The sequence below is a fragment of the Puntigrus tetrazona genome, chromosome 21 (assembly GCF_018831695.1).
Source record: "Puntigrus tetrazona isolate hp1 chromosome 21, ASM1883169v1, whole genome shotgun sequence".
Lineage (NCBI taxonomy): Eukaryota > Metazoa > Chordata > Actinopteri > Cypriniformes > Cyprinidae > Puntigrus > Puntigrus tetrazona.
Window position 1 is genome coordinate 4719721 of NC_056719.1, and position 25831 is coordinate 4745551.

The 25831-nt window shown below is 37.3% G+C and overlaps 2 protein-coding genes across 2 annotated transcripts; both read left to right on the forward strand.

Moving 5' to 3' along the window:
* The first annotated feature begins 1035 nt into the window (after window positions 1–1035).
* On the forward strand, window positions 1036–9640 carry amacr (alpha-methylacyl-CoA racemase). Its single transcript, XM_043220714.1, has 6 exons — window positions 1036–1134; window positions 1894–2148; window positions 2800–2943; window positions 3475–3635; window positions 6919–7105; window positions 8157–9640. Exons 2-6 carry the CDS (start codon window positions 1902–1904, stop codon window positions 8564–8566), a joined length of 1149 nt encoding a protein of 382 aa, XP_043076649.1. The 5' UTR covers window positions 1036–1134; window positions 1894–1901; the 3' UTR covers window positions 8567–9640.
* Window positions 9641–10888: 1248 nt separating this feature from the next.
* Window positions 10889–25546, forward strand: slc45a2 (solute carrier family 45 member 2). Its single transcript, XM_043221907.1, has 7 exons — window positions 10889–11392; window positions 12159–12335; window positions 15155–15501; window positions 17490–17633; window positions 22522–22645; window positions 23021–23226; window positions 25312–25546. Exons 1-7 carry the CDS (start codon window positions 10942–10944, stop codon window positions 25525–25527), a joined length of 1665 nt encoding a protein of 554 aa, XP_043077842.1. The 5' UTR covers window positions 10889–10941; the 3' UTR covers window positions 25528–25546.
* The last annotated feature ends 285 nt before the right edge of the window (window positions 25547–25831 follow it).

Genomic DNA, 25831 nt, shown 5'->3' on the forward strand with positions numbered 1-25831 from the left:
GCCAAATAGATGATAAAAACATAACAATGATCCACAAATGTTAAATACCCACCCAGGTCAGTTTGTTTGGCCATTATTATTACCCATTGTTTGATGTCGTTCTCCCAACGTTTCCCCAACTGCCCCACTTCCTTTCACCTTGGACTGTACCCTGGAGAGTGTGTTTTTAATATATATATATATATATATATATATATATATATATATATATATATATATATATATATATATATATATATATATATATTTGATGTAACAGGAGAACATAAAGTGAATGCAGTTCTAAGTCACTGGGATTTGTATAAAACCCAAGGTAATGTAATTGAATGTTAAAAAGTGTGTTTCCTTGAGTCAAGGTCAGTGAGACAGACCTTGCTGCTGAGTGTTTACTCAAAATACATAAATGATTCAAAATACCTTTACAATCGTAATCCCTGAGACTTATAGGGTATATTCAATATTATGAGCTGTGTGTCTTTTTCGCTACTGATTTGATTAATGAATGGATATATTGTGCAAGACTGCTACTGTGAGAAGCCCATGGTGTCAAGTCATGCATGAATGTAGTACAGTGTTGGGAAATGAATTTACAGCGTCTCTCCAAACATTTTTCTGTCAGTTCAAGTTTGGCTTACGTGTATCATTTATGGAATATTGAGTGTGGCTTTTTATTTTTTTTTTTTTTTTTTTGCATTTGTCACTTATTTAGTGTATTTTGAATTATTTGTCTCTGACAGACTAGAATATTTGGAAACTATTAAGGCATGACATACTTTTGAAGGATCAATCCTTCATCTTAGAGGCGAATATGAAATACAAAGTGAAAAAGAAAGATTAAATAAAATAAATGATAAAATAGAAAGCCATATAATTTATTGCACCATGTCATGTGCACATACTGAATTTGTAAATGCATTACCCAATGAGACAGACTGAGAAATGGAGTGCCCATAAATCATTCTTTTCTGAAGCCTACAAAAAGGTACATTCACACTTCAGATGACCCATTGTTATCAAATGAAATGGAAACGCTAGTGAATTGGTATATCATTAAAACTACAACATCCACAATCCTGTGCGCATACGTCATAAACACGCGCCGTGCCGTTTGTTTCGAAGTGCAAAATTTAAAAGGTATGTAGTGTTTATTTTGTTGCAAAGTCATGACTCCTACAGTTTTATCATACGTTGTTTGCTCAGAGGTGTTTTGGACAGAAAACAAATAACGAGCTGTTGTTATTTAGTGATACTGATCGTTTAACGCTATCGGTTTAGTAATAAGTTTGAAATGGACAGCTGGAGTGAACCGTGACCCAAATAACAAATGTCATTTGTTTGTGCATAGTGATTCATTAATATCTTTTTTTCTGGGCGTCGCACATATGTAACTTAGCATTTCGCTATACTTTATAACTGTACTTTGTAACTACATGTTTACTACATCTCTTATTCTCATTCATTTGCAACTACATGTCTACTGACAGAGTAGACTGTTAGGGTAGTTTCAGAGTTAGTAGAATAAGTTGACATATACTTGCGAAGTTAACAGGTATGTTGTATGTTGTGGACCCATAGTGGACTTTAAGCACATACATACTCAAATGACTGCTAGTTGATATGTAGGTGCAAAGTTGCTTAAACGGATGATACACTATACAACTTTTTGTTCAACTTTAAGAAAATGTTGCCATAAATGATCAACCAGGTGAGACACAGGGCCCAAGACTGATCTAAATTATCCATTCTTTCAAGCAACATTACTCAAAAAAAGTTGCAGAGTGTATCATCGGCCTTACTCTTAGTAAAATGGCTAAAGTGGACTATTGAAATAAAGTGTTAACTTTGGATAATTTTCTTTCATGTGTAATATTTAACTTTTATTTTGTTGAACAGGTTTCATTATGGCTCTGGCAGGAGTGCGTGTAATAGAGCTTGCAGGATTGGCCCCTGCGCCCTTCTGTGGGATGATACTAGCGGACTTCGGTGCAAGAGTGATCCGGGTAGATCGGACAAAGGTGGAAATGACTGTAGATACTCAAGCCAGAGGCAAACAATCAGTGGCCTTGAATTTGAAGAATCCCAAAGGTGTTGCTGTTTTGAAAAGACTGTGTGTTCAGTCAGATGTGGTTCTGGAGCCCTATCGTAAAGGTCAGTGTCATTAAAAGAAGCACATTCACATGCTTAAATCTCATAATATTTTACACGTGAGGACAAAGCTTTATCCAGGTAATCCTTTTATTGCTCAAATGTAGTCTTCCTGTTTTCCTAATAACACACATATATATATATATATATATATATATATATATATATATATATATATATATATATATATATATAATATTTGTTTTTATTTTGCCTTTTGTCTAGTTCTAATTGTAAATAATGTTGCCTCTGCTAATGTTAATTGTTATGGCAATGCAGATAAACAAGTAATTATGCAATAAATCAGTGATTTTTATTTTAATGCAAGATGGCACAGCGTGTTCTGTCACAATTAGTAGTTTTTGTTAGTAAATTAAATGTTATTTTACATTTTTTTTAAACCACAACTCTGTCCATATTGTGTATTATGTCTAAATTATTATTATTATTATTATCTTTTCATTGTTTTAATGAAAGTCTTGTTAATTAAGTGGGGGGTTGGGGGCTGCTCTTGACTTTAGAGGGTAGATTTTAAATCTAAACAAGAATAAGTTGCTACAGTATAACATCTGCTCCTCTGAATTAAAATGTATTTACCTCCAGGGCCTTTTACCTTTTCATGCTTCATTGTCTTATCTCTCTGATATAATTAAGGTGTTATGGAAAAGATGGGATTAGGTCCTGAAGATTTACTAAAAGAGAACCCACGCCTGATTTACGCACGACTCACCGGCTACGGTCAGAGCGGGTCCTACGCCAAGGCTGCTGGGCATGATATCAACTACCTGGCCATGTCAGGTAAAGACCAGTATTAGTAAATTGCTCATTTGTGTTTAGCAGAACAAAGAAATTCATGCAGGTTAGGGTGAGTAAATGAAGACCGAATTTTCAATTTTGGGTGATCTAGTTACGGACTGGACTGGCTCACTAAATGGGAAAGTTTTTCATCTTTGAAGCCCTCTTTTTCGTTATTTACTGTGACATTTATGTGCTAACAGAACAATACACACTTGTAAAGTAATTATCTGTGATGACACTGGTCTTCGCTATACGTCTGTGTGTATTAAATCCAAATTATTAAATGGCTTTGCTTGTAATAATGTCCATTGTTCTTTTTTTCCCTCCATTTTCTACACTTTTCTTAACACCTCTTAAAAAGCAATACTATTAAACCAGTTTGAAAGCACAGAGGATGGAAACAAATGCGAGTGGCTTAACTGGTTATATTTTTAGCTGACCTTTAACTATGATTTAAAAATAACCGTTAAAGTGATTGTTGAGCTACCCTTCAGTTCTTAGGATGTCCCTGTTCCTTTCTGTCTGTAAAAGGGTTGCTGTCCATGCTTGGCCGACGCTCAGAGAAGCCCTATGCTCCATTGAATTTGGTGGCAGACTTTGCTGGAGGAGGTCTCATGTGTGCTTTTGGGATTGTGTTGGCTCTCCTGGAAAGAAGCAGGTCAGGACAAGGCCAGATCATTGATGCCAGCATGGTGAGATACAGCACCTCATCTTAAAATGGGTTCTGACTGACAAAATAACTTCTCTTTAGAAATACTATTAGAATAGTTTTTCTAGACTCTTATGAATGTGATTGTTTACTGGGCTGGTAAGCTGAAGGTAACGAGTGACTGGGAAAAAGAAGCAATTGTGCCGGCTTGCTTTCATTCCATACAATCAAATTGATATCATAGTGAGAGTGTCATGAGCTGTTTTTCCCCCCACCTTGCTAAAAATAATTTTCCTCTACTTGTTTTGACCAGCCACTGCATAGAATGAGGCAATTACAAGCCTTGTTTATCTCAATATGATCACCCCATGTTTTGAACAGCTTGTCGATAGTTTTCTACAATCCAATAATTGCATGGTTTTTCTTTCGAGTTCCTTATATTGGCACTATCTATTTTCATTAACACTGCTACGTGTGAGTACTGTTAGAGTGGTTATTTTCCAAGTTAAGGATCACCCAGTTAGTAAGGAATTGCAAATATCGTGGTCTAGCGCATCGGGTCCTTCAGAGCCCAAATACTCCTCCAAATCAATGTACTATAATTCACTTTGAAAAGAAAACAAGTAACATAACTGTTTAGCTGTTCATTCATATATATTAAACATTTAAGTCTGGACCTGTGGTTGAAACTATGAAATATTTGGTCAAATAATGTCATCTTACAGCTCCTACAATGCAATTCTGAACTCTTCCCCAGATGTGTTGCTTTAATGCATTCCTGTTTCCGAGCTCTTCAAGTAGTTCTTTTGTCCCCAGTTAGACCTTTTATTGAGATGTGTGTGTGCCTTTCTAATTTATACTCATTGCGTTGGTTAACGCCATTCGAAAGTGTAATAAAACCTACAAGCAATATAAATGCTCCTGAGCTAAAAGTGTTCAAGAAAAGGTTATGAACACTCATGCAATGGAATCAACTTTGTCATTGTGGTCTATGAAATGTAGATTGATGTGGAAAAAGTCATTTAACAAAATAACAAAACCTTGAGGAAAAAAAAAACTAATGTATGAATACTTTCACAAGACACTGCATATGACATTTGAGGTGTATAATTATAAATAATAATGGTGAGAATTTTCTTTTCATACTGTTAATTACTAGTAAGTAATTTATTTTTTAGGCTAATCTGTGTTAACTCTGCGGGTCTTTGTTGAGAAATTTGGGGCCAAAAAGCAAAGCTGGCACATTGGTCAGTTCAAGTGCTCTGCTTTGTTCACACACGCAGGCTTTTCTCTGCTTGGAAATTAAAAAGACGAGTAGCAATTTGCTGTGCTGCTTGGTAATTAAATATTACATATCGTTTTTATGTATTAGAAAACCTCATCCACACAATTGAGCTCTAATTCGACTGAGGTTATGTCATTTACTCTAATGCAGTTTGATCTCTGCCCCTCTAAGCCCGTAAGGAAATAAACAGCAGTAAATATAAAGCTTAATATGTGACAATCCAATACTGAAGCACCTCTCACATTAGCAATTCAGACCTGGAGCAGAGCTGCGCTGCCAGTGGAGAGTTTGCCTTGATAGCCGTGTGTGTGCGCAAGCTAATGTCAGTGTGGGCAGGAGCTGTGGTAATGATGATTAGATGTTTGCCTGTTAGGCAGTAAAGATATCTGAAGCACGTTCCCGTGAGAGTCACCTTGTCGCTTTCTGATAAAACCTGTTGTTTGATACAGGCAGCAGCTTTTAGCGATGTCAGTGTTATTAACCCGCAAGGCAGGCAAATAGTTTTTCACTTGCATGCCAATTTGTATTATACTCTGCAAACTTTATGCTTTCAAAGTTTTTTTTTTTTATAATACTTATTTAAAAGCTGGTCTGGGTGTTTCATTAGCATTTAAAAAATTGTTATGCAACATTTGTTTTGGGGCTATGTAAACTGTCGGATGAAATCCTAAATATTGTTTGACCACATTGACATCCAAACGAACAAGTCGTATTAAACATTACATTACTCATTATAATTATAGAACTATTGTTAAGTGTTCCACGTCGATAATGTGTTTTTCTTTGACCAATATGGAAAGGTGTAAGTCTGATGAAATAGCTTTCTTGAGGCATGGCGTGATCGCACATTCAGTATTAGGCCAAGTAAAAGGCGTCTTGTGGGAGAGCGACATCTTGATGGTCAGGCCAATCAAATGCGCAAATAGAAACCCAGATCATCAATGTCTCTTTGAAGGCAGGTTTCATTGGGAAATATATAAAGCATATCCACATTAAAGTTCCTTTCGCAAGATCGCAGTCTTTGAAATGCATGTGTATTTATTTTTATGCATATTTATTTTTATGCGTAGAGGATTTGACCTACAAACCCTTCTTTTCATCTGTGAAAATGTTTCTGAAACACTTGCTACTGACCCTTTAACCTCAGCCTTGATGCCAAATTTGTTATTCAGAACTGAGTGTAATTATTTAAAGAGGTCATGTCATACATATTTAACATAAGTCTTCTTATGCTAGTGGGTTTATTTAAGCAAGACACCGTCATATTCTAGTTTTTCTTTGCCAGTTTCACCCTTTTTTTTTTTAAACTGCTTCCCCTTTGAGAAATGTCCCCATTGCATGTGAAATTATTAACCGCGAACATAGTTTTTGCCTTGCCCATCCTTTTAATAGCAGCCTTTGTGAAGACCGTACAGTTTTACAGTTTTGTCTAAATCATAAAAAGTGCTAAAATATGCCAAACAAACTCTTTAAATCAGACTTAAAGGTTAGGAGCCTTGTTAAAAACAAATGGACAGAGCATGGACAGACATTTATTTGATGAATGCGGTACATCGCTGCAAAATTAACTCTGTTTTTGATGTTTAGTTTAGATAAACGCTCTTTTTATCCGAAGGTTACATTATGTTTTCATAGGACATCAAGCTTTATTGTGCATAAGAGATCAAAGACATTTTGATTACTCATGATATGGCTGCTTTAGAGTCGTGCTGTGCCATGATGTGGAAATCAAACTAACCTCTGCAGGCTGTGGTGTGCTCGTATCACAAACTTGATTAAATCCTCCCCTGTCGTACCACATTCCTGTCTTGTTCGGTGCATTCATGTATGGAAATGTATGTGATTATATGCACTGTTTCCTGTATATAAATGTATTGTAAGATGATTTATGCGACCTGATGAATATGTATAACTCCAGCTCTCTAATGAGGATGGTGCCCTGCTTATTGGCAAGCACCCTGTTTGCTTTATGCTCAAAATTCTGCAAGATAGAATTGTGGCAAATATTGGGTTAAAAAGTGATGTTTTTATGTATGTGTAGGTTGAAGGTGCAGCATATGTCGGCTCCTTCATGTGGAAATCCCGTAACCTTGGCCTGTGGAATCGTCCACGTGGAGAAAACTTGCTGGATAGTGGCGCTCCGTTCTATGACACGTACCGTACATCTGATGGAAAGTACATGGCAGTGGGGGCAATTGAGCCTCAGTTCTATCAACAGCTTATTCAAGGTCAGTGCATTGTTTGTTTGTTTTTTTTAGTAGTATGGTCCTGTATTGTCAACTTCTGAATATAACGGATGTTCTCATAGTGTGAACTGCAATATGAATGCTTACTGCCTAATACAGAATAGTATGTATTTTGTTGCAGGCAGCGGCAAAACACCCTTCATCCTTAAAGATATTATCAGTCACCATAGATTTTTTTTTCTTAATCTTTGAAAATCTTTATTGTTGGTCTTAATTTTAAAGATCACAAGTTGGTCTTGATATGGAAAAAAAAAAGTTTTTTGAGGACAAATTATGTAAATATTAAAATTAAATCTAAAAATGTATTATTTTTCTAATTTTAGCGTTTTGTTCTTTTAATGTATTCATTGAATTTTTGTATTCTTTTTAATTATATATTCTCTTATTTTGAATTTTATGATCTTTCTCTGTGGATAAGAATATAAGCGGATCAAAAAAGTTAATCAAAGTTGTCCTAAGACAAGAACACATTTTGGTTTTAGGACAACTTTAATGAAAGTTTCGATCCGCTTCAGATGTTGACTACTGTGTGAGTGTGTGTGTGTGTGTTCGTGTTCTCATTATTGAATTTTCTTAGTTTTTTATTTTGAACACAGTACACAATGTACATCTATACATCAAGCTCCTTTTAATTCACCTAAAATAAAATTGAATGACATCTGAGTACAATTAACCACAAAATTCCCAGGGTCACATTGTCCGGTCTACATGGTTGTTGATTTTGCACAGGCATGCAAAGGTTAGGGAGAAGCCACAGGATGCTGCATTAGTATGTGCATAGGGATTCAACCTACGTCCTGATGACCCAAGTGCTTAATCTTGCTTTGAAACCATAATAACTCTATTGCTATTCAGGTTTGACCCTCAATAAAAGAATATCTTCTTATAAGTCACCTGCTGTGGCCAGTGTAATGCACTAATAGCTTCTGGATTCATAGTCCTTCGTGATCTCTTTGATCATTGTCCTCTAAACTCCTTTATTGATTTTTTCCCTCTTTTTTTATCTCCCTCATCTAATTCTCTCTCACCACAGGTTTGGGCTTGGATGATGCTGACCTGCCTGCACAAATGAGTGTATCGGATTGGCCACAGCTCAGGCAAACATTCACCCTGGTGTTTGCCAGCAAGACGCAGGAGGAGTGGAGTCAGATCTTCGATGGGACAGATGCCTGTGTCACCCCTGTGCTGTCACTGGATGAGGTACTCTCTCACCCCCACAACCGGGCGCGGGGGTCATTCTTTAAGGACTCTCAGGGGGAAATAAGCCCTCGTCCTGCACCCGTCCTGTCCCGATCCCCTGCGGAGCCCTGTCACTCCCGGGACCCCTTCATCGGAGAGCACACTCGCTCCGTGCTGGAGGAGTACGGGTTTGAGCAAGCACATATAGACCAGCTCCTATCTGCCGGTATTGTGGAGTGTAACAAAGCTAAAGCTCGTCTATAAATCAAAGACTCTGATTGAAGAATCATTAAACTTCGTGGCCAGTGATGCAGGACTGGAATCTGAGAACTCGAACTCCTGTGTCTCATTGAGTGTGAGGAGGCATTTCAGAACAAAATGACTCTCTCTTGGGAATCACCGGGTGCTGCAGTGGAAGTGGATGAAATTATCTTAGGCTTATATAACAAAATGTCCAAAAAATTCAACTCTCATTTGTAATTGCTGCACAGAAGGCAAAGTGGGATTTAATTAAAGCCTATATTGCAAATATTCTGTATCTTAACGTCCTTAACATCATCAGTTTAAAAAAAAGGATATTTAACTCAACTTTTTTTTAATACTGTTATAAATTAATAATAGTATTGTTGAGGGAATTTTATTTGTAGTTGATTAAAGTGTACCACATCTGGTTGTGAATAGTAATTGCCTTGAGAGGAATGGATGAATGTGAGTCATAGACTGATTAACTAAGTGAAATATTTGCCTTTGCCTAATTATTGGGGAGCGCTGATGAGCTAAGATAATGGTATTAGGATAAAACCAGTCAATGATTTATTTTAAGATGAAGTTTTCTGTCATGGTATCACTAGTATAATGTAACACTTGATGAACTTGGTAGTAGTCTTTATTTTGATACAGAAGGGAGGGAGGATCAAAAAGCTCTTGGAATTCATCAAAATATGTATATATAAAGTAATTAATGACAGAATTTACATTTTACATTACTTTTTACATTACTATGCCTTTAAGTCCAATTCATATTATACCAAAAGATGCAGACCAACAGCAACAGACAAATTTGTTGGGTTTTGTTGGATCAGTGTGCTACCCCTGTCTACATCTCTTTGGACTAGATTGGACCGAAAATATTATATTTGTGTATTTCAGGTCTTGGAATGTCTGAGAAGTTGTAATGTAATCTGGTGACCGTCAGCATTGGCTCTGCTTCTGTTGGTTCTGTGTAAATTGCGTGTTATATGCTCCTCAGATCTATATTAAAAACATTAGTGTAATTTAAATGAACTGTAATCTCCCAACATTATATTATATTTTATAATGAAGTGCTAGATCATGTGAGTAAGACAACAAAATGCTGTTCTTGGTTCATTTCATTTTACCACTGATTTGTTTATAATTTGTCACAGGATTTTTAAGCATAACTATTAAACAATCACAGCAGTGGGCATTTACTTCCAAGTCTACAGTCTGTCACACCTGTTCAAACAAAGCGTTCTGATGAGGGTGCTTGAAAATAGTCTATTACTTTTAAATTATGGATGTAAAATTCTTGATGACATTATAAGTGGACCTCAGAGAACAATTAAAAAAATAGTTCAAAGATTAATTTTTAACTGTAATTAGAATTTGTATTCCTCCAAAATCATTTTTATATGTTGATCTGCTGCTCAATAAAAACTTATTACTATTAATAACGTTTTTCTGCTTTAATATTTTTGTTGAAACTGTTACATATTTTCAAAAGAACCGATTAAAATTTCAAAGAACTAATTAATATGACATATAAATCTTTAGCATTATTATTATTTTTTTTATTAAATTATTACAATTCTAAATCATGTACTAGTAATCCCAAAGAATGAGTTGCATAAAGATTTTTCATAACTACTCTAGCTTATAATCAATTCTCATTCACGTAGAAGATATGTGTGGAATGTGGCATTTTAATCCATGTGGTACCATCTGACCAGTTTCCTGTGATCCACAGCTCGACCTCTGCAGATTAAGTCTGAGAGAGAGTGGATGATGTTCTGTGAGAAGCTCACATGACTTTTGAAGAGTAAAAGTCTCATGACAGATTTGAGTAAACAAAAGCAGCGGGAGATGGTTGTGTAAATGGAGAGGGATTGCATGGTGTTGTGTGCTTTGACGACACCAAATGCATTGCCTTCTTTTCTTTCCAACCCCCTTGAAGCTGTCTACCGAGGAATCACATGGTACGTCACTTGATTTACCTAATGGGCCATTCTGCCATTCAAGACCACAAAAGGATACTTGTTAGATCTACATATTTTTTTTCTAATATCTGTGTTTCCCCAAACACTCTACTGTTCTCTTTATCTTTTAATGCAATAGCAAGAACTTAACAAGAAATGTTTGGTTCTGAACTTCTATCCTGCTCTAAACCAGTTGGAGGGAGAACATTCACAGCTCATAATCTTCATCACGTGCTTACAACTGACTCCACCAGTGGCCTTTGGCAACAAAAACAAGAAAAAAAAAAAGCGAGCCTTACTTCCTTGATCCCGACCAGACCACCACCTCCTTTTCTTCTCGGCTCAGCTGACATTGTAAATACTAGTTTTGAGCTTTATCGCTCCGCTATGCAGTAGGTATTAAGAGTTTCAAGACTGACAACCATGACTCTCCTAACCGAGGACCAGCCTTGCAGGTTTTCCGCACCGGACAGCCCGCTCGCATCCATGGAGCACTACCCGGTGGACTCGGGACCAAAAGAGGACTATTTGGATTGCATGGAACCAGCTGTGTTTGGAGCGGTGGAGCCTCCGAAGCGCACCAGAGGAAGGCTTATCATGCATGGCATGGTCATGTTTGGAAGGGAATTCTGCTATGCCGTCGAGGCAGCATTTGTCACGCCAGTGTTGCTGAGCGTTGGACTCCCCAGGCGCCTGTACAGCCTGGTGTGGCTTATCAGCCCTGTTTTGGGTTTTATCCTACAGCCTGTCATCGGCTCGTCAAGCGACTACTGTAGGTCCCCATGGGGCCGAAGGCGACCGTACATACTCTTGCTCGGGATTATGATGTTAGTTGGCCTGACTTTATTTTTAAATGGAGATGCGGTCACATCAGGTAGGTACAGTTTAAGAAAATTACGGATCTGTCCAGGTCATGAAGGCTGTCAGTTAAAGGTCTGCAGTTTGGCAATGCAGTTATAAAAAGAGTTAACCAGTTGTATTTGCTCGGTCTTGACTATTAAAAAGCCTGTTAGGAAATAATGAGCCTGGAAAGAATGCTAAGCTGATATAGGAATTTCTACAAAAATAGGTTACAATTGGTTTTCTCTCCTACTGTGTTTTTCTGCATTTGATCAAATAGCTTTTTAAATGACCAAGGGAGATATGAGTCATGTGAAATATAGCACAGCTGGACAACGCATGGATTTTCTTTTGCAGCATTATAGGAATCTATTCCTAGTATATTCCCTATTAAATACTACTATTAAAGTTCTAGAATTGTAGACATTTGCAATAAAGAGTACTGGTAAATTTACAAAGCATGCACATTTAAAATACTAAAGAAAACTTGATTTTAATACTGCAATTAGATGTTTTGGGGAATATCACACTTTTTTTAGTTAGTTATTAGTTTGTTTGTTTTTTAGATGTGCAGTACAATAGGCTACAAAAGAATGTATGAACATAACTGGAAGAAAAAACTAATCTTCATTTTTTTATTAATGCGTTTTTGCACTTTTGTCTTCTGAGCAAAGACCTGACATTTCAAAAGTTATATTCAATAGTATTTATTAGCGTGTGGTTTTGATGAAACTAAGCATGATTTAGTTTAATTAAACTGTTGCATTTGGATTAAAACAAGCATTGTTTCTCTCCTCCAGCTATACTAGAGGACAGAAATGTTAAAAGGACATGGGCGATCGTAGTGGTCATGTTTGGAGTGGTGTTGTTTGACTTTGCGGCGGACTTCATTGATGGGCCCATTAAAGCCTATTTGTTTGATGTGTGTTCTCATCGGGATAAGGAGAGAGGGCTTCATTATCATGCCTTACTCACAGGTAAGAAGCAACAATGAGTGAGCCAGTAAATGTGCCTGTAACACTATTAACCATTTTGTACTGGTGTAGACTTCAGCGGTTATTGGATTTATGTATTTCCTTGGCAATATAATTCATAGAAATGATTGCTTTTTGCACTTATTAAATCAAAGCATCATTGAATTCCATACATTAGGTGTGTGGATATGTTTTCAGGTACTTTTATGGGTGCTGCATTTCTGATATGTATTTTTATTTTTGCTATTTTGCTGTCAGTTCTTTAGGAAGCCCCGTTATTTTCTTGACGTGTCATTTTTAAGATGCACATGCTTCTCTGCAATTACCGCTACAGGAACCGGTACATTACACATCATTCTGCAGTGAATCTGGCAGCATTTAGTTTATACTGTTTGTCGTAGAAGCATTTTTGAAAGCTTCCGAGTACTTGTGTGAAATTGGTTGACACTATGGCAACGGCTCGTTTTCTTTTTCACCGGCTGTAACACCGGTCGGTAGGGTGCTCTGGTGATGAAACCAAAGATCCTGCTTGTCTGTATGGAAGCGGTAATGCCTTTTGAGGATTTGGTTGCGTTAACAAGACATCAGAAAACACCTGCTTTCATGTGTGTTTTATACTCTCCTACATTCTGAGTAGTTTATTGGTCAAATTCTTGATATCTTTGGAGGATTTCCTCCCCCCCCGTGTGTTTCATCAATGTCACGCATGAACTTCCATGACCTGAAAAGGAAAAAAGCCATCCTAAGATATCGCAGTCTTAATCTCTTCAGAAAGAAAGAGTGAAAACAGCATGTTAGTCAGGCTACTAGAGACACGTGTTCTTTGAGTCTCGTGTGAAAACAAATGCAGACTTCCACAAATGCAGAAAGGCTTTCAAATACATTGTACATTACTGCAATTAATGAATCAAATGAAGTGAATATATTTAGATGTTTTATATTCCAGATCCTGCCTATATAAATCATTCTGTTGCCATCTAAGAAAAATAGCACCACAAAAACTTGTAAGAACGTCTTGAGAGTAAAACTTTTGTGCCGGTCTGCTCGTGGTGCTCAGGCACCGAGGGGTCTGTGTGCGCTCAGGGCATCCTAATCCAAACAGGCCCAGTCATGTGGTGCGATCATGGGTTGGAGCTGAGAGCTTCAGAGCCACATGACTGGATCACAACTGTGGCTCAGAGGTGGGTGTGCGAGTGTGTTTGTGTGTAATCGTGCATACCTTTCCACACAGAATTTGTTTTTGTTTGTTTGTTTTGATTTTGGTCTACTTTTACGGACAGAATAAGGCAAAACATGCCCTGAAATGTAATATATAATGACAAGAGCGAATATCCATTTTATAATTAATCACTAATTGCTCACCCTCAAAGGCCTCCTGTCCTCAGACTGTAGCTTGGAAATTACTGAATTAGCAAAATCATTTTTAACAATGATAATATAAAATGTTTCTTGATGCTTTGTGTGACACCGAAGACCAGAATAATGGATGCTGAGTATTAAGTTTAGCATTAACTTTAAATTATAATAATATTTTACATACGTTATTTATATGAATGCAGCCTTGTGAGCACAGACCCAACACTTTTCAAACGTAGTGCATTAAAAAAAGGTGATTTAGGTGATTTAAAAAAATCATATTTAAAAAATAGTATTGCGTAATATCTAACAATAGCTTTTTGTCAGTATTGTCATATATTAATGAAACCATTGCTTAGTACAAGGTCGATCATCATTGTGAGGGTTGTAAGCTGAAGTGAGGTTTAGGTAAAAAAAAAAAGAAAATAAAAAGCACAACCTTAATTCATTCATGCAGTGTGTAAGTGAGTGTAAACATCTTGCAAAGTTTTTAATCTGAAAATGCATAATGCATATGTATATAAAGTTATTATCCCTCAAAAGAAAGAGTGCACTCATTAAAATTAGTCATTTTTTGACGCCAACATGAAACAAGCCAGTAATTTTATCAGAACAAGGTACATTGAAAGTACCTTTTCTAAAGTATTTTTCTACCCACAACAAAAAAGAAATAAAAACAGCAAAACAAAACAAGACATACAAACAAAAAAGAGAGGGAATAAAGGGAGTGAGTGGGTTGGAGGAGTATGTTCGTCTCAATATGGATTATTAAAGAATTTCATGCTTTGTAAAATGTTCTGGTTGATCCTCTGAGAAAATATTTTATTTTTTCAGTTTTTAGAAAAAAACATTATATCACTAAGCCATAGTTTAGGTGGCACTGGTGATTTCCACTCTAAAATAATTCTTTTAGCTGTTACTGTTGCAAGATGTCAAGGCCTTTTCTTCCCCTTTGGTTATGTGAATGTCGTTACCTGTAACAAAAGCCATAATTGGGTTAGGTTGAATTCTTAAATTAAATGCAATGTGTAAAATTTCAAATATTGAAGACCAGAATTGTCTCAATTTAGTACATGATCCACAAAAATATTTCTTTAATGCACTGCAATAGTCACATGTTTCATCTATATTTGGGTATACTTCAGATTTTTTTTTTGCACAAAACAAAGTGTTACTTTTTTCTGTCAATAGCTTTATCACAAGTGTTTTAACAAAAGTTTGTTCTTGGTAAATAAACTGCCATAACCTGTTTTGTTTCTGTTGTAAAGAGAAGTTAGATGTGATACTAGATCTAATACACTTCCCTCCTAAAACAAGAACACATGTTGGAGTTCTTTTAGCGCTGCTTCTTACTTTTGAAGAAGCATTTTGGTTTTTACAAACAGAGCACATCCCAGTGATACTTTCAATTGTTTTTGATTTTCCGAGTCAGATTTTTCAAAGCAATCCGCTGTGCTTCCTTGCAGGTCTAGGTGGAGCCTGTGGATACTTGATTGGAGCCATGGACTGGGGTCACTCTGCGCTTGGTGTCGTACTGGGTTCAGAATACCAAGTTATCTATTTTTTCTCATCATTGACCTGGGGCATTTTTCTCACCACGCACCTTTTCAGCATCCCGGAGAAATCACTGATGAAAGATCACAGTTCAGACTCTTGTCCATCTACCTCGCTGCTCCTGGAAGAGCCGCATCATAACCTCTATGGAGCAGTACACAAAGAGCCACCTCCTCTGCCTGAAATGAGACAGCGCTCATTCTCTGCCCTGAGTGAAGCCAATGCAGTCACGCCCAGTGCCAAGCAGCCTAGCAGCGAGGTTGGTCATTTGTGTTACCTTGAATCCCTTTCATGTGGATTTTATTCTTGGCTTCAGTCTGCACCCAGTTTCCCCCTCACATTTTAATGACCTGTTTCAAACCTCGGAGCATCAGCCTTTGTGAGCTTTAATTAGGCTGGATACTGATGCCTTTCACAGAAACAATTCCTCGTTTGGTTGATAATGAAAATGAGCGCATGCTTTTTCCGTTTGTTAGAAATGCAACAAATAATGCAACTTGTGGTGAAGTGCTGATGTTATAATTACTTATTATGGCTATTGTGTGTGACTTAATTATGAAGTGTGAGAAATGTACACAGTTCACATATTATTTTATTTATTTGAAAAAAAAAAGTGCTGCGGTTTTACAGTTGTATTTGAGACTGAGAGAGAGAGAGAGAGAGAGGAGGAAAAAAATAAATAAAATAAAATAAAATAAAGAAATTATGTGTTAGTAATAAATATTACTATTAAATTCTTAAATTAAATAATTAAATAAAATTAACATTATTTATCATTAATTGCACAAATAATAAATAATAATAATCCTTTGAACATTTAAAGGGTTAGTTTACCCCCACAAATGTTTTTTGTCATATAATTACTCATGAAATATCTGATGTCACAAACCCATAAAACCTTGTTAATCTTCGGATCATCCTTTCATTTCTATTGCTGTCTACGGAGGATCAGATGGTTTCTGATTTCATCAAAAATATATTAATTTGTGTTCCGAAGATAAACACAGGCCTTATGTGTTTGGAACAACACAAGATTTCTAAACGCCTTTTTTAAGTCATAAAAATAAGGCATGCTTTTTTAAACCTCTTCTGTGGTCCTTAACCCAGATTGCAATTTGTCATGCTAGTCTACTTAATATGAATTTAGCAATAATGCTTCAATGCAGCTCGTTTTTAGATCTGTAAAATGCTTTCCCTGTTCTGTTCAGAGTTGCGTTTTTTTGGTCTGCATTGTGCTGCCTTATATCAGTTTAATCATAGCATTTGATCATGTCAGCTTAACGGCAAATATTAACAACCGATATTATGGATACTAATGATATAAGTCTGTATGTAATCAAAATAAAGGTTTAAAAAATAGTTTTATACACATAACAGCAGCCACTTTGAACAAACTTTGATCAAACTATACTTTTTACTTAATGTTCATATTGAATTGTTAATGCCGCTGAGGAAAAAGGAACAGTAAATCACAGTAATCCTGTGTCTTGCAATCATTAACCTGTGACAAACCTCTCATAATCTGCCACCTGTCCCTGAGAAAGAGTTCTACTCCACTAAACTCTGTTCTTGGACAAAATGTTCAGAACATTTAGTTCTTGTAAATATAGTGATGGGAGCCATGTTTCACAGGCTGAAGGATAAACACTGGCTTAATTAGGCTGATAAAGGTCTCCAATGAAACACAGGGAGTAGTGTGTATATACCTGAGGGAATTTGTATTCAAATTATGGAAAACATCAGTTGCATTTCATGCATGAGATTGTTTAAACACTAAATCAGTACAACAGACTATTTTTTATATAAAATATAAAAATATGAATATATAAATTTATAATAGATACTGTACGTGTATTTATAAATACATTATATGCACAAGGCAAATAAACTTTTTTTTAACATGCGATAAATCGTTTGAAAACACTAATAAATAAAACAGTAAAACAGTAGTAATAATAAATGTGCTCCATGCATATATTATTCTAATATCTTAAGGTTATATGTAATTTTCTGCCTGATATCACTGCTATTCATACATATTTTATGTTTTGCTAAATCGTACATATTTTACAAGTTGCCATATGTTCATAAGATTTTGTAGAAATCAAAAATGTAATCAAAATGTAAATCTGAATAATCCTTGGTTTGGTAAATGCACCATCTACTTTCAGTATTCTTTGGTAATGGCTTTAAGCTTTTGAACCTTTCAGTAGATATTATTAGCCTGTGTGCATAACTGTGTTTCAGGTGCAGAAGAGAATGACCCTGAAATCTCTACTGTCAGCTATGATTAGTATGCCCAGCCATTACCGCTGTCTGTGTGTGTGTCATCTGCTAGGCTGGACGGCCTTCCTGTGCAACATGCTCTTCTTCACTGACTTCATGGGGCAGGTGGGTGAAAAAGGAATGTGAAAGAATTAGATTTTTCTAGTTGTGCTTCGTTTGCACATCTCTATCATTTAAAGAGAGGGCCTAAAACTGCTGTTAAATACACATGCTGACACCTATAATGTTAGAGCATCACACTCTAATGCCTTCCATTGAAATCCCTGACCTATCGTCTGACTGTAAAACTACTAGGCAACCATTTGATATATTCTTGGGTGTAAAATCATAATGTTTAGTCTTTATTAGTCATTACTACATTTTAAAGAGTATGGTCCAAAAGTTTGGAGCTGGTAAGATTTTGTAATGTTTTTTAAAAAGCAGGCTCTTATGCTCAATAATGCTCATGTATTTGATCAAAAACATAGTAATATTGTGAAATATTATTACAATTTAAAAGAACTGCTGAAATATTTACTTCTGTGAAGACGAAGCTGACACAGCAGACACTATTCCAGTTCTCAGATAATTTTTGGAATCTTTCTAATATGCTCAATTGGTGCAGAAGAAGCAATTCTTGTGGTAATTTTTTTGGGAAAATATATTTTTGTGAAAACCATGATAATTTAGGTTTTTGATGTCTTCACTGACTTTTTGGTAATTTACTGTCCTTGTGAAATAAAACTGTGTCACAAGTCAGGCCTCTGTGGCTCTTTTGATTGCCACTGGAGGTCACCAGCACCAGAGTTTGGACTACATTTCCCAAACATCTCATACCTAGGATTAATCACTGCCAGGTGTGCCTCATTTCTTTACCTTTATAAGTTGTGCCTGGACTCACTAAGTATTCATAAAGTCTTGCTTAGCCCCTTCTGATATATTTGATCGTTTACCTACTGTTTGATTCTGCCGTGTATGATCCAGGAATGTCTGACTTCTTGTGATTCTCTGCCGCCTGTCCTTCTGATTGTGTTTGTTGATTCTGACCCTGTTTATCCTGATTGTGACGCTCACTCCAACACACGGTTATCGCTCTCTGACAAATATGAGAAATGTCAGGGTTTCCTGTTACAATGTTACCTCTTCATTAACCGACAACTATGGAGCTGACTATCTGTATCAATAACCTGATGCGTTCTTGACGTATTCGTCATCTCCCCTCATCTAATTCTGCCACCCCGATTCAACATGAACCTGAACCAATGCAGATTGGTGTCACTCACTTTACATTAAGGAGAAATAGATCTGCAGTCACCTGTGCCTATACTGCAGTCAAGCTGAGCATCTGAGAGCTTCCTGTCCCAATTGTTCCACATGCAGAACTCCACTGCAGTGAGTTCGGAATTCTGTTATTCTAATTCCTTTGGAATTCCTGTCATTCTGAGTAATGAGGAGAGGAGGATTGACATGGTTGCTGTGATAGACTCTGATGTGGTAGAGAATTTTATTTATTTCTCCTTTGCGAATGCTCATTACATGTGAATCCCGGGTGGCAGTGGCAGCACTAGATGGGCAACCTCTGGGTACAGGAAAGATCAAGTATTTTCTTCCCGAAATACCACTTCAGACCGGCTTTTTGCACATCAAACTCATTAGGATTTTTGCCATCTAATCATCCCAGAATCCTGTCATTCTTGGCTTTCCCTGGCTGGAGAAGTAGTCTAAAGCTGTGAAGGCATACACTGAGAAGGAGTTAACTAAGAACTTCATTGTACCATCAAAATGGAAAGGAAAAGGATGGAGGTATCTGACTCTGTACTGGTTATCGTTCCCTCAACAACATAACTATTACGTTTTGTTAGCCATTGCTCCTGGTGCCAGCCACCCTTGAACAGTTATGCACCGCCAAATACTTCTCCAAACTGTATTTGCATAGCACCTACAACCTCATTTATACCCGAGAGTGGAAGACCGCTTTTTCAACAATATCGGGTTATGCCAATTGCATTGGCTTTCATCAATGACGTCTACCAAGACATGCTGAATCAATGGGTCATTGTCTACATCGACGAAATATTGATTTATTCAGATTCCCTCAAGTCCCATGTACAACACATCAGGGCAGTTCTCCAGCAGATAAGTGATCATCAGCTCTACGCCAAAATTCAGAAATGGGAGTTCCATCAAATGCAGATTTCATTCCTAGGCTACATTATCAGTTTGGAAGGGGTTACTATGGATGATAAGAAAGTGCAATCTGTGCTCAACTGGCCACCACTGTTAAAGAGCTAAAATTCCTCCATAGGCTTTGCAAACTTCTACAGATGTCTGATACGCAACTTCACTATTGTCTCCACACCACTAACTTCGTCAAAGTGGTAGACAGCGTCTGAACTAGACAACAGCCAGTAAACAATCCTTCCAGCAGTTAAAGGAATGTTTCACATCAGCCTCTATTCTGCACTATCCTGATCCAGATTTGGAATTCACGGTAGAAGTAGATGCTTCTGCCACAGGTATCAGAGCTGTGCTCTCTCAGCATCACGGCTATCCACCTAAATTATTCCCATGAGCCATGAAATCCATGTTTGAGGAGAGGTGGCACTGGTTGAGGGGACAAAACTGCCATTTGTTGTTTTAACAGATCATTGCAATTTCAAATATATCATATATCTCCAGACAAGCTAGATGGTCCCTTTTCTTCTCACGCTTTGACTTGAAGATAACTTAATGACCAGGATCCAAGAATGGCAAAGCCCATGCTCTCTCTCGACAGTTCGACCATCTTCCTACACCAACAACTACTGAGCCCTTTCTGCACTCAACTGAGCCCTACCAGCTCCTCTCGAATGCCCCGCAGATTGAACGTGCATACCTTCAAATCTTTGCTTGAGAGTGGTGCAGTGGGTCCATGATTCTCCTAGTGCCGGGCATCCAGGTATTAAAACAACCATCCAACTAGTCACCAATCATTTCTGTTAGGCATCATTACAGTCTGACGTAACTTAATTCATCCAGAATGGCAACACATGTAACATCTCCAAGTCATCCTATCACCAACCAGCAGGTCTTTTACAGCCTCTACCCACTCCTCAATGACCATGGATGCACATTGCCATAGACTTTGGACATAGACCTGGAACCTCAGTTAATCTCTAATGTCTGCAAAGCTTTCTGCTTAAAACTGAACAATGTCAGCCTCACCTCAGGATACCATCCTGAATCCAACGGCCAGGTAGAGAGTGTGAACCAAGAACTGACATGCTTCCTCTACTCATACTACCACAACAACCAGTCAGACTGAAGCTGCTATCCTGATATGGGCCAAATATGTTAAAATTCACGCTGGAAACCAGCAACTGGTCTAACCCCTTTCCAATGTGTTCTCCCATTTGGCTTTACCCTCTAATTATTGTATCTCACCCACTTTTCATATCTCTTTGCTTATGCCCACTGCTGGTCTGAGAGGAGAGAGGTACCAGGTGGAGGCCATGAAGGAAACCCCCCTCCCATTGTCACTGATGGCGAAGAGGCCTTTCAAGTGCGAGAGATCCTAGATTCATATTGCTGAGGCAGGGTGATTCAATACCTCATTTACTGGGAGGGGTATGGTCCTTAGAAGAGATTCTGTGTTAACTCCCAGGACATCCTTGATCCCACACTAATGACTGATTTTCATCTATACCACCCTAACACACCAGCACCAAGACCACGTAGAAAGTCCTTGGCGTCCAGATCGTTCTCACTTCAGTAGCCACTGAAGGGACAGGAGGGGGTTGTGTCACAAGTCAGACATTTGTGGCTCTCTCTAATCACCAACAGAGGGCACCATCACCCGAGTACTAACCATCATTCGGACTACATTTGCCAGCCCCCGTACCTAGGACTAATCACTGCCAGGTGTGTCTCATTTCTTTCCCTTTATAAGCTGTACCCGGACTCAGTATTCACAAAGTCTTGTTTAGCCTTGTCTGACATTTCTGAGGGTTTACCTACTGTTTCATCCTGCCTTGTATGATCCTGGACTGTATGACCTCTTATGATTCTCTGTCTCTTGGCCTTCTGATTGTGTTTGCTGATTTTGATCCTGTTTAACCTGATTGCTGATTCTCTGTGCTGTACTCAGCTGCCAATTGACCCCAGCTTCTCTACTACTCTGCAAGTAGTAACACTGCAAATGGATCCATCTGCTTCTGACTCCTCATTGCAATATGCAGACAAACATATTTATGTGAAAGAAACCAGACTGCCAAAAGTATAGCTTAACGTATTTTCTTATATTCTGAAAAGTTGTCATATCTAATAACTCATTCATCTTTATTAATTTACCAAGCTATTCAATTTCATTGTAGTACTCCACAAAGATATGAACCTTAAAGGAGATCAATAGATGCTTTGAGCTGTGTTTAAATGATAGCAGTTTCTTTATCTTATTTTCCCTCACACAACTAGTTTGGTTAGTGTTGAATTGAGATAAATGAGTGAGTCTACTTGTAGGCGGTCTGTGTAAAGTTGACATCAACAATGTTGAAAAATGTTCAGGGTAATGATTGGCCATTTCACCACTAATGCAGTGAATAGACATGCTGCATGAGAATATGATTCAATCTTCACTATGATAGCAGTAACAAAAGCTTGAAGAAATCTTTGAAAGCTGAGGGTCAATAAAGGAATTGTATAAACCTTATGACCTGAGGTTTTGAATAAAAAGTATGACTCACGTGTGCATGTGAACCTTATCAAAGGCTAATTTGAGGTAAGACTTATAAAATTCTCACTGGTTTTAAAACCAACCCACTGTGTCCCAGGTGTCCCTTTGAATTTTTATGTGGCATCTGAATGGAAAAAGCCTTGTGGTTCTTGTACTTCACTGAGTAGCATAATGCAAGCAGAGACACCCTTGAAGAGGTTATTTGGCTCTGTACTTGATGTTTTACCCCATTTGACCAAAAGATCATCTTGTCACATGTGTTATCTTATGTAACATCCCTGGGATCTGTGCTTTCATCTCTAGATTGTATATAAGGGGAACCCCTATGCAGAACACAATTCCACCTCATATGCGACATATGAGAGAGGGGTTGAAATAGGCTGCTGGGGCCTGTGCATCAACGCTGTATCCTCTGCACTCTATTCATGTGAGTAATATTGAACTATGCCGCTGTTCATTCTTCTTGACTTTATTTAACCAGACAAAAGAAGACTGTTCAATTATAGTTTGATAATACATGGCCCTACCAAGTTAGTTCAGGGTTAAAATTGGATAATACACTTTTTCAGAGTTATTAGCCTGTTTTGAGGAGAAACTCACAGTCCTATTCAACATCCTGTCATTCTAATGTGTCACTGAAAAGGGGTTTTCAGGGGGTTTTATCAGGGAAGAAGTTTTATCAGTGAAATTAATGCTTCTGATCAGCTAATCTGTGTTTGCTATTCATCCGATTTGCTTTTTGTTCTGTATTGAAGGCTATCATTGCAATCTGCTTAAATGATTTCCATATGTGTCCTTCCAGATGTGCAGAGGCTTCTCCTGCCATATATTGGCCTAAAGGGACTGTACTTCCTCGGCTACTTTATGTTTGGTTTGGGAACCGGTCTGATCGGCCTGTTTCCAAACATTGTGGCCACGCTGACACTCTGTACTGTGTTTGGAGTTATGTCTAGCACTCTCTACACCATCCCATTTAACCTCATCTCGGAGTACCACAAGGCTGAAGAGGTCAGTAATACAACAGGACATTTTTAAAGGGGTCATGAACTGCAGTTTTGTACTATTCTCTGAGGTCTACTCATAATGTTTTCAAGATTTTTCCAACCCACATTCCTGAAATGTTGGAACATGTTTTAAATTTTAAGAAAATTAAAACTAATAAAATATAAAAATTTTCTGCACATAATTACCTCATTTGAACCATTATTTACTGTTAGAGGTCTCAAAATAGGGGAACAGGTCTTAAAATGTTTACCAAATAGGTATCAAATGTTTACCTTAGAGTAGCATCTCCTCTTCTTTTCAAAACAGTTTGAAGACGTCTGGGTATTAAGGTTATGAGTCCCGTTCTTGCCTGATATAGGTTTCCAGCTTTTGAAGAGCTTGTGGTTGTCTTTGGCATATCTGTTTTATTGATGGACCAAATGTTCGCTGTAGGTGAAAGATTTGGACAGCAGTCAGGCCAATTCAGCACTCAAACTTTTCTACTATGAAGCCATGCTTTTGTAATAGCTGCTGTATGTGGTTTTGCATTATCCTGCTGAAGTACACAAGGCTTTCCCTGAAATAGATGTCATCTGGAGGGGAGCATATGTTGCCTTCTATACCTTTCAGCTTTCATAATGCCTTACAAAGCATGCAAACTGCCCATACAGTATGCACTTACGCACTCCTGTACCATCAGAGATGCTTGCTTTTGAACTAAACACTGATAACATTTTAAATTAGCCTTGGCCCACATGTTTTTTATGCACTCTTTCACAGATTTCACAGATTCACAGATTAAAGACTCTTCCTCTCCAAGACACTCCTTTTATGTTACAGACCTGATGTCAATTAACTTAATTAGTTGCTAGATGTTCTCCCAGATGAGTCTTTTCAAAATATTTTGCCTTTTTCAGCCCTTTGTTTCCCCGTGCCAACTATTGTGAGACCTGTAGCAAGCATTACATTTGAAATGAGCTAATTTAGTAGATGAGTGTAAAATTATTCAGATTAAACATTTGTTATATTATCTATGTTCTATTGTGAATAAAATATTGTCTCACAAAACATGATTTAGAAGTAATACTCTTGATCTGAATAGCCATGGAGGATTGTAGATGTAGATTGTAGAAGTGCACTTCCGAACTGTGCCTTTTTTTTTTTTTACACATTTGCAGTAAAATGGCTTGAACAAAGGACCAAGTTTTTAATGACTTATTAAAAATAAAGTATATTTTCAAATATTAAATATCATGTATGTCATTTAACTGCTATGTGTGTGATTCGGTGGGGGGTGCAGAAGCAGGCAATGATGTTTAGTATGAAGCAGGCGGTTTTTAGAATTATGTCATAAAGAGACACGTCCCACAAGCTGTTAAGGCAGACTGGCCTTAATATAATCTGTTATAAGACTAACGAGAAAGTTTGAGATCTGAAACTTACAAAATGTTTTTATACCACAATTATCTCAGTTTTATACATCAATAAATCTATGAAATTGCTTGACCTCTTTAAATGGTATATTGAAAGTTGTATACAGTTTTAAACAAGAAGATATACTTTTTCGAAAGAAATTAATACATTTATACAGCAACAACGCTGTGAAATGGAGTGCTTAAACCAAGCTTGATTGCAGTTGTATCTTTTTAAAAAAGTAAATTAGTTTTGACTAAATTTAGTCATTTCATCTAATGCAAAATGTTCTAAATTCCACTTACCAAATAAGTAAATACATAAAACTCTGATATAGATCATTGTATTGCTTTGTAGAGTCTGAGACGTCTGAGGCATTAATGAAGTTGCAAGGAAACAGAAAATGCAATTGTAAATCTAAATCCTTCCCTGAAATTGCTATGCATGTTACTTGCATTTTAAATCTTTGGTTCAAAGAAATTTAAATTAGCTTGGACATTTATAAACATGCTTTCTTAGAACTATCAAAGAGCATACAATGCTCTTTTCGAGGCTTCCTAGAATCCACAGTTCATTATGAGATACTTCAAATCTCTAGTGATTTTCTTTTTGCAGTGCTGTATAGATGTTTTTTGACGTTTTATGTCCTTTTTAGGATTATGGCTTTTTTCATGCAAAGTGTCTCTTTTAACACAGGAGCAGAGGAAATTGCGCAGCGATGAACCAGCTCTGGAGGGCCGTGGCACTGGCATGGACTGCGCAGCTCTTACCTGCATGGTGCAGCTGGCTCAGGTCATAGTGGGAGCTGGTCTTGGAGCCCTGGTCAATCTAGCAGGCAGTGTGATCGTTGTGGTCCTCTCTGCCTCAACAGTATCCCTACTTGGCTGCCTCTTTATTGCTCTCTTTATGTGATGTACATATTAAGCCTCAAATAAATACACTTTCTCTATTTCATATGGTTCATCTCCTCTATTCACAGAGCAGAAATCAGAAAGGAAAAAACACATTCTGTGGGTATTGTTCTGGTTGATTGTTTGATTGAAATCTTTCTCTGTGCACTCCAATTCACTAAAATAATAACCTTCATCATCAGTGAAGGTTGAAAGAAAGATTATATGTAGTCAAAGAAGAGTTGAGAAAATTGGAAGGTTTGGATGTTTTCTTTATGCAATGGTTATTTCTCTTTTAAGGTGAATTGTTTTTGAGGGAATGCATA

Bases quoted from the DNA above. Each gene is read 5' to 3' on its own strand.
- amacr (XM_043220714.1), top strand. From the start codon at position 1,902: ATGGCTCTGGCAGGAGTGCGTGTAATAGAGCTTGCAGGATTGGCCCCT. The intron at 2,944-3,474 runs GTAAAGACCAGT...TGTCTGTAAAAG, and splicing joins CAACTACCTGGCCATGTCAG to GGTTGCTGTCCATGCTTGGC. The intron at 7,106-8,156 runs GTCAGTGCATTG...CTCTCACCACAG, and splicing joins CTATCAACAGCTTATTCAAG to GTTTGGGCTTGGATGATGCT.
- slc45a2 (XM_043221907.1), top strand. From the start codon at position 10,942: ATGACTCTCCTAACCGAGGACCAGCCTTGCAGGTTTTCCGCACCGGAC. The intron at 12,336-15,154 runs GTAAGAAGCAAC...GCTTCCTTGCAG, and splicing joins TTATCATGCCTTACTCACAG to GTCTAGGTGGAGCCTGTGGA. The intron at 15,502-17,489 runs GTTGGTCATTTG...ACTGTGTTTCAG, and splicing joins CCAAGCAGCCTAGCAGCGAG to GTGCAGAAGAGAATGACCCT.